Source organism: Fonticula alba, assembly GCF_000388065.1.
Source record: "Fonticula alba strain ATCC 38817 unplaced genomic scaffold supercont2.3, whole genome shotgun sequence".
Taxonomy (NCBI): domain Eukaryota; order Rotosphaerida; family Fonticulaceae; genus Fonticula; species Fonticula alba.
In genome coordinates, this window is record NW_009242973.1 from 2663820 (window position 1) to 2672105 (window position 8286).

The following is an 8286-nucleotide window of genomic DNA, read 5'->3' on the forward strand; positions in this document are numbered from 1 at the left end:
GCCAAGACCCAACGGGTCGCGGGGGGAGAGGGGTGTCGACCAGCGCCCCCCCCCCCCCCCCCCTCCCCCCGGGGCCCGTCGTGCGTGTTGCTGGCGGAAGGGAACAAGTTCACAGGAGCAAGTTCACCGCCCGACGTGGAAAGGATGCACACGCACACACACACGCGCGCGCATGCCGTGGAAGGATCGGGGCATAGTGGTTCTCGGAGGACGAGTTTAAAAATAACGGCTGCGTCACATGATACAATTCATGGCGGAGATTTCCCCGCGTGATGGGTCTATTGGCGGCTCTTCTTCGGCGGCGGCGGCCCGCTGGGCCCCCCTCCTCCCGGAGGCCCGGCATGGAAAGGGGGAGCGGCGAAGTGCCCACCGGCCGGGGGAGGCAGCCCGCCACGGTCTCGGCCGCCAGGCGGCGGTGCCCCATGGTGCGGAGGGAAGTGGTGTGGCGGCGGCGGCGGCGGCGGTGGTGGACCATGGTGCAAGTGGTGCGGATGGTGCGGATGGTGGTGCGGATGGTGGTGGTGGTGGGAGGGCGGCCCGCCGGGAGGAGCGGCAAGATGGTGCGGCGCCGAGTGATGGTGGGGGTGGTGGAAGGGCGGGCCGCCAGGGCCGGGGCCAGGGCCGGGCGCGGGTGGAGGCGGCAGGTGGTGCGTGTGGTGGAAGGAGGAGCCCCCAGGCGGAGGGGGCAGTTGTTCGAGGGAAATCCCCCCAGGAGCCAGAGCCAACGAGTGGCGCCCGGCGCCGGGGGGCGGCAGGAAGGACCCCGGAGCGGGGGGTGCCCCGGCGTTGCCGGAACCCGGCGCCGGTGCATGGCCACCAGCAAGTGCGAAGCCCATCCCCGATCCCGGGGCTGTGAGGCCGATCCCGGGGACCGAGCTGGAGGGGGGAATCGACAGGCCGATCCCCGGTACAGACCCCGGGGGGCCATCCGACGGGGCTGACACTGCCAGGAGATCATGCGCCGGCAGCGGCGGCAGACCGAGGACTTGTGTCCGGTGCCGCTCGAGCCGTTCGCGCGACATGTGGTCCAGCTGGAGAAAGGAGGCGCGGTCAGTGTGGGGGGTGTGCGTGTGTGTGCGTGTGCGCACGTGTGTGTGTGTGTGTGTGTGTGTTGGGTTGTTGGGGATGCGCGCGTGCGCATGCGTGCGAGGGTGAATGCCAGGAGGGCGAGGCGGGTGCGTACGGATTCGTCATTCAGCCACTGCAATTGTGAGGTCATGTCAAATTGCTCGTTGAAAACCATCTGGTATCTGAGCCAAAGGGCCGTGTTGGCAGGGAGAGGAGAGAAGAGGCAGAGAGACAGAGAGAGGGAGGGAGAGGGGAAAGTGCGGGCGGGAGGCAGACGGAAAGGCCAGAGTCAACCACCAGTTGTGGGTATGAGGGGCAGGGGGGGGGGGGGCGGAAGGATGTTCGTGTGGGGAAGAAGCACGAGAAACATACTGTCCAACGCAGCTGAAGCCGCCATTTCGCCCAAAAGAGAGGCACAGACAGCGGCCCTCGCGTCGTGTAAAGAGAGTGGTGATCCTAATCCCCAGGGGCACATCGGGCAGGAGGCAGGGTCAGTGGCCGAGAGGAGAGCAAAGAAGACCACGCGGGGCTTCCGGACACAGGTGGACAGCGGTGGTGGCAGGGCTCATGGCCGGCTTACCCGTCGGTGATGGACAAGATGTCTCCGGGGCGGATTTGCAGCCCGAGCGGACTATAAACACGAGCCTCAATGCGAGAAGTGCGGTCGGCGATGGTCATGATGAAGTACTTCCGGTGCTCGGGGAAATTTTGCTGGCTTCGGCCCGGGTCTGACAGGGGAGGAGGCACATGGCGGGCTATCAGACAACATGGCCGGCGGGGCGAGCACCGGCAAGGCCGGGAGGGGACGGATGGCCGACCGGCGGCAGAAGCACATGGCCATCTTGGAGCGCACCTGTGTGGACGATTTTCAGGACAATCACCTTGCACCGGATGTCGCGCATTTTCGGACGCAGATCTACCAGGGGAGTGATTTCCGGGCCGCCGACCACGCCAGAAGCCGAGGGGGAGGCGACCGCCGGGGCGCCGCCGGGGGCGGGCACCGGCCCGGGACCCGGAGGAGCTCCTCCGGCATCTGGAGGTCCGCGCTGCCCGGGACCAGGGTGGTGGTGGGGATGGTGGTGGTGGTGAAACCCATGCGGCGGGTGCCCGTGAGGGCGTTGCTGCTGGGGATGCCCGTGAGGGTGATGGCCCTGCGACATCGGGCGCCAGAGACGAAAGCCAGGAGGGCGAGGAGGGGGGGTGTGGGGTTAGGCAAGGCGCCGAGGCAACCCCGGGACAGCGGTGATGGTGCCAGGGCCCGAGGCGCACCGGTATTTGTGGTTGCTGCCGACCCAGGTGATGGGATCGTCCTCGACGGACATGATGGTGGATGCAGAGACGACGAGGGGGCCGGAAGTGCGAGCGTAGATCCGTAGCAAGAGACACAGGGGGGGGGGGGGGGGACGGGGGCGGGGGGGAGGGGAGGGGAGGAGGACAAAGCGGACAAAGTCACGAAGGGGACAAAGGGGAGAGAGGGCGAGAGTAGGAGAGGAGGGCGGTGGGGCAGCTCGTAGTTTGCGCGTATCCCGGCGCCAGACTCTGTATGATGGCAGCTGCGAGAGCGGTGAGGGGGCGAGTAAGCGGCCTGGAGTGGCCCGCTTTCAGGCAGGCGGTCTAGGAGATCGCGCCCCCCCCCCAGCAATCGTCTGTCTGCACTTTGGCGGAAGCCCTGCGGCTAGGCCTGAGGTTTTGGCCACGGATGCTTGTCTGAGTGTGTGTGTGTGTGTGTATGTGTGTGTGTGTGTGTGGGCGCGCGCGCGCGCGCGTTGTGCCTCCTCTGTGGGTGCGTGTGCAGGCCTCGCCGCGTCCAGGGCGCCAGCATCTCCCCAAACAACGCCGCCGGGGCAAAGTCCCAGGCTCCGAGGGTCATGCCTGCGGGCGAGGTCAATCACATGAATGCAAGCACCCAACGGACTGCTCGATCATGGCACTCAACTTTTCACCCAGATCGCGTTCCTTCGCTCCATTTTCCAATGCTCTGCCTGTGTTTGGGGGCAAGGGGCATCAGTGCCTGGGTATTGGAGGGAGGGAGGCGAGAGCCGATAGGGCACCGGAAGCAAAAACAGCCTCCCCCCCTCTCTCCTTCCCTCTCCCTCTCGCGCTCTGCCGTTCTCTCTTCCTCCTCCGCCGCCGCCCCCCCCTCTCTCTCTCTCGCCCATTCCCGGTCCTTTGTCAGGACATACACGCGTGCTCCTACACGCGTTCCATCTTTCATTATTGCGACATGGCGGAGCAGGGTCCCGCACCTTCCAAAGCCCCCCATCCTCTTCTGTCTGCGCGTGACCTGGCTGATGTCATGTATGTTACCAGATTCCAGTGACCTTCCCCACGCCAGCCGAAGCAAGAGCCTCTCATTCGTCTCCTCCGCCCTTCTGTCTCTCCCTCCCACCCTCTCTCTCTCTCTCTCGCCCGCTTTGGACTTTGGCTTGTGCGCAGTGCTGATGGCTCGGAGTTGTGGTACCCGCCGGTGCGTGACATTGGCGGGACCATCCTCCTTGAATTTGACAGCATCGAAGAGATCGAGCAGTCTCTCCAACCTGGCTCGACGGTCTTCCTCCGGGGGCCTGTCCGAGGCGGCATCGCCGTGGGGGCTGGCCCGTCGGAGGCTACTCCTCCGGGATTGGGTCTCCTTGAGGAGGACTTGAGCATGCACGAACGGCAGGCCCAACTGGAGGAGCGCCTCATCACACATGAGCATGCCGACGGTCTTGATGAATTTGGTCCGCACGTGGAGGCCGGCGATGAGGACCCCCAGCATGGCGCCCCGGCCGACGCCGATGAGGATCTGGTTCTTTGCACCGATAACATCAGCTTTCAAGTCCGCCGGGCCATCACCTCCAACTCCCTGCTCCTGGTTACTCCGACTCCCGAGGCCAAGGCCTCGCCCGGTGGCGGTGCCACGCCCGCCACGCCCGCCACCATTCCCGGTGCCACCGACACGGAGCACAGCTCCGCCGGGCGGCGTCTGCTAATCCAGTCGACATTGGGAGCGGTTCACGAGTGCCGGCGGCTGCCCGAAGGTACCCGCTCGCGCGTCGCCTGCCGGCTCATCCAGCGGGCATTGGCCCCGCGCCCGTCACCCGAAGCCGGACCCTTCCGCGGCCGGGACACCCCCTTCACGGTGCGCCGAATCCTCCCCCCCCCCCCCTGTCTTGCCTTTCCCGTCGCTGACTTGTGCACCATCCCATGGCGATGGGTTCTTCGGCCGGACTCCGCCACTTGGCCCTCGGTCGCCGGGTCTTCTTCCTCCCCTCGGTCTGCCCCTTGGGCAATCTCCCCAGCACCTGTCCTTTGGGCAGCTCCTGAGCTCGGTGGCCCTGTGCAGCCAGGGCGAGCTGGCCCTGGGGCTGGCCCTGGCCGGTGTCCTGGCCCTCCCACCGGGCGAATGGCAAACCGCCGCCACCGTTCATCCTCCGGCTGCGGTTGACACCCTGGCCGACGTGCGCTTTTGCCTGCTAGACCGAGCCTACCTGGTTCGCTGTTTGGTTGCCATCTTGGAGACTCTTCCCTTTCATGAGGCTCTCCGACAGCGCTCCGCGACCGGGGAGATCCTGGCCCCTTCGGCTGAGTGCGTGCTGGCATCTTCCCCCTTCCTGCCCTCCTTCTCCCGGCATTGCCCAGCTTGGGGCTCTCCTTGCACCCGGCTCCTGTCACTCACCCGCATGCCGTCGCTCGTGTGTCGGCGCGCTGGTTGTCGCCCAGAATGCTGGTGTCTTGTGACCCCGGGCGCTTCGCCGCCTTCCCGGACTTTGCCCTGCGCCATGTGCTTCAGCTGCTGTCGGAGCCATGTGGCGGGGCCGCGATCGCACAGGCACCAAAGCCCGGGGTCCGGGTCGAGTCCTTCGCCGATCTCGACCTCTGGGGGGATTCGCCCCTCACGGATCCGGTGGCCAGCGCATCGGACCAAGCCCCGGCACTCCGGGCATACTGGCTTGCGATCATCCGGCATGCCGGACTCTCGGATGCTCTGCTGGCACCGCTCGGCCTGGTGACCGGCGCCCCCCCGGCCTCTGGCCAGCGGTGCCTCTCGCGCCGGCGGATATGCCGACTGCTGGGGGAGCACATTTTCCTGTGTGTCGAGCCGATGCTGGCTCCAGCAGGCCCCGGGGCCACGAAGCGCCCGCGCAATCCCGCCGCCGGTTTGCGTGTCATTCGCAGCGACCACTTCCTTCGCCACTGGACGCGTCTGTGTGGAGCCCTCTTCCGACCGGTTGCCACGGATTTGGATGTGCGTTCCTCTTGCTCCCCCCCCCCCCTCCTCCCCCCCACCGCCTGCTGGTGACCTTCCACTGACGGTGTCTTTGCTGGCCATCTGTCCCACTGGATAGGGCATTGCCATTGTTGAGCCCGCGCATGGAACCCCGGCGGCTGGGGCTTCTGCCGGGGCCCCCGGCGCGCGGTCAGCCGCACCAGGCCCTGATATGCCCACCCTGGAAGCTGTGTACTCGGCCTTTTTGGCTGGATCGGCCGGCCCGCCGACTGAGGGGGCTCTCAGTCCGGCGTCCTTCCGGCTTCGCTATTTGCCGGCCCGTCGTCTGCCACTCAGCAACATGCCTCTGCGCATGCTGATGCTCTTTGATGCGCGGCCCCGTTGGCGCGAGGCCGAGATGGATGTTTTCCTTCGGGCCACTGGCAACCGTGCAGCCAAGGCGTCAGTGTTGGCACGCAACGCCCGGACCTCGCGCGATGCCCGTGGCGGCGTCCTGTACACCAGCCGCTTCTGAAATATCCCGAGCATTGCGGTTCGCCACCAGGCGGTGGCCAGCAGCCTAATAGAGACGAGAAAAAAAAAGGACAACATGGCTGGCAGGGAGGAGCCGTCGCCACCCGACGGTGGGGGTTCGGGGGGGGGGCAAGCTTTTTTCATTTATTTTCTAAACAAGATACAGTGTCAAGAGCAGGGAGGGGAAGATGCCAGGTAGAGGAAAAGGAGCAGATATCTCCGCGTATGGGTGTCATTTACAGAGTTGGCGAAGTGGCATTGGCTGTGAGGGGAAGCGGGGAAGGGATGTTAGATTACCGGGAAGAGAAGGAGGAGGGAGGGTAGGAGGGGAGAGGGGGAGGGTCGGAGGGAGAGAGAGATAGAGAGAGGGAGCGAGCGAGAACTCGTGTCATGCGCCCGAGGGAAGGGAGGAGGAGACAGGTGAAAAAACTAGGAGAGGGACACAGAGCAAATCCCCCCCCCCCCCCCCCCTCCCCTCGCCTGCTCCAGGCACCTGTCCAGCTCCCCGCCTCGGTTTCTTCCCTATGCATGTTTCGCCCGGTTGCCCTTTGTCAACTGCCTGGCTCGGTCCTGATGATGCCCGGTTGTCTGGCCACGTGCCCTGGGACCGGAACACAGATCCTTGCACGGCACATCATCGTCGCTCTCTGTCCTGCTGGGAAGATAAAACCCTCGGGCCGCAATCCTCGGTAGAGGAGAACAATAGCCGATGTCAAGAGGAGGGCAAACTGGCCATGACAATTTGACAATACCATCAAGAAGGTGGATGGGTGGCGGGAGGAGGAGGAGGAGGAGGAGGAGGAGAAGGGGGAGGAAGACAGTCGTTGAGGGCGAGCAAAGCAAGGAGAGAAGCTGAGGGGGAGGAGGGGGGGGGGGGGGGGAGGACAGCGGCGAGGCAGGCGGAATGGACAAGCTGCAACTGACCATCCAAGCGTCAGCTGTTCGACCGGAAGGGACTCTTCAAGTTGTAGGACAGCCACGACACAAACATGGGTGATTGGTCGGGAGTTGGCTGCGGCAGCGGGACAAAGGGAGAAGTCGAGGTGCCGGGATCTGGGGGGAGCCCGGCGTTGCTGCCGCCACCGCGGACCCGCCCGACCCGCGGGGGGGTGTGCGGCAGCGGTGCAAGCAACACGGGGCCCCCGCCAGCGCATGGCGGATCGGGCGGCGATGGAGCAACAGACGAGGGGTCAAAGAGTGCACCTTTGTTGGAATCGCCCAGGCAGCCAGTGGCCGAGTCGAGATCCTGAGGTGGCAGCAGCAACGAGGAACTGCGCCCCCGGGCGCCGGCAGGCTGGCACGAGGAGGAGGACCGGGCGAGAGCCACCTCGGCGGCGGCCACTTCAGGCGGTGCATATCGGAAGACCGGCGGCGTGAGGGGCCGGCCATCGACCGAGTCGCCCTCGGTCCGGGAGGCCAGGTGAGCCAGGTATGCCGTCCCACAGGCCCCGGTCCCGGCATACATGGAATGCGGCCGGACGCTGGAAGCACGTCCAGGACCGAGCGTCGTGCGTCGCTGTGTCGAGGATGTGGCCGCGGCCGGGAACAGCTCCAGCCCGCCGGTGTCGAGGGTGTCATGACTGCCGAGCGGAGTTCGTTGCTGCGGAAACAGGCGAACGAGTGAGTGGGCGATTTTGGGGGCCGGGGGGGGGGGCGGCGCGGGGGTGGGCACAAGCGACAGTCGGGCGAGGAGCCAGCATGGGCAGAAGACCACTGGATTGTGGTCGCACGAGGACGCACCTTGGCCGAGGGACGCGAGAGGTATGGCGAGGCCGGGGTCGCGGGTTTGACTGGCGTCATGGTCGAAAAGGACAGGTCCTCCTCCGAAGAGGAAACAGACACGCAGGTCACAATGGGCGAGCCTGGGGGGGGAGGGCTGCCGGGCCCGCCGCCGGCCTCGGCCGGTGCATGCTCCGACCCGCCAGGCGAGGGGAGGAGCTCCGGTGGGGAGTACCGCGCCTCGGTCGGGGACATCTCCGAGATGACCGGCGAAGCGGCTGGCGCCGGGAAGAGCGGGGACCCGAGCAGCGGCCGGTCCAGGCCCCCGGAGGAGAGTGGCGATCGAAGCCCGGGCCCGGACCGGCGGGTGGGGTACTTTTGCTCGGCCGACAGCCGCGCCGGACTGCCTGGCGGATCGAGGAAGAAAACCGTCTGGCCATTGGGACTGAGGATGACATTTTCCTGCACAGCCGAAGAGGCAGGCGCCTCGGTACCGAGGCCTGGCCAGACGGCCGCCCCGGTGGCGGTCACCTTTGTGGCGGCCGCCGTCGGGGGGGACCCCGGTCCCGGGGGAGCACGGCTCGGCGATGGGGAAAAGGGCGTCGGCCAGGATCCGGCCGCCGGGAAGGCAACCGGCTGAGCGGCATCCAAGCTGGAGCACGCCTCCAGGCGTCGCTCTAGCTCAAGGATCCGCGCTTCCGCCAACCGGCGCTTGGCCACCTCCCTCCGGAGACTTCGGCCGGAGGGGTCGGGGGGGGGGGGGGATGCGCACATGG

General features: G+C 66.5%; 4 protein-coding genes across 5 annotated transcripts; 1 reads left to right on the plus strand and 3 right to left on the minus strand.

Annotated features, from left to right (window-relative positions):
* Positions 1-278: 278 nt before the first annotated feature.
* On the minus strand, positions 279-1970 carry H696_02350 (hypothetical protein; the record flags this gene model as incomplete). The annotated part of the gene is made up of 5 exons (XM_009496250.1): positions 279-1031; positions 1184-1250; positions 1441-1524; positions 1649-1796; positions 1922-1970. The coding sequence occupies 5 exons, from the start codon at positions 1968-1970 to the stop codon at positions 279-281; spliced, it is 1101 nt and encodes a 366-aa protein (XP_009494525.1).
* A 14-nt stretch (positions 1971-1984) lies between these two features.
* H696_02351 (hypothetical protein) lies at positions 1985-2390 on the minus strand (the record flags this gene model as incomplete). The annotated part of the gene is made up of 2 exons (XM_009496251.1): positions 1985-2219; positions 2338-2390. The coding sequence occupies 2 exons, from the start codon at positions 2388-2390 to the stop codon at positions 1985-1987; spliced, it is 288 nt and encodes a 95-aa protein (XP_009494526.1).
* Positions 2391-3142: 752 nt separating this feature from the next.
* H696_02352 lies at positions 3143-5850 on the plus strand. 2 transcript variants are annotated; one of them, XM_009496253.1, is made up of 5 exons: positions 3143-3366; positions 3505-4189; positions 4350-4636; positions 4771-5296; positions 5397-5850. In XM_009496253.1, exons 1-5 carry the CDS (start codon positions 3293-3295, stop codon positions 5790-5792), a joined length of 1968 nt encoding a protein of 655 aa, XP_009494528.1. In that variant the 5' UTR covers positions 3143-3292; the 3' UTR covers positions 5793-5850. The 2 variants fall into 2 exon arrangements, with proteins under 2 accessions (XP_009494528.1, XP_009494527.1); XM_009496252.1 differs by having other exon boundaries at positions 3143-4189.
* Positions 5851-6725: 875 nt separating this feature from the next.
* Positions 6726-8284, minus strand: H696_02353 (hypothetical protein; the record flags this gene model as incomplete). The annotated part of the gene is made up of 2 exons (XM_009496254.1): positions 6726-7391; positions 7532-8284. The coding sequence occupies 2 exons, from the start codon at positions 8282-8284 to the stop codon at positions 6726-6728; spliced, it is 1419 nt and encodes a 472-aa protein (XP_009494529.1).
* Between the last annotated feature and the right edge of the window lie 2 nt (positions 8285-8286).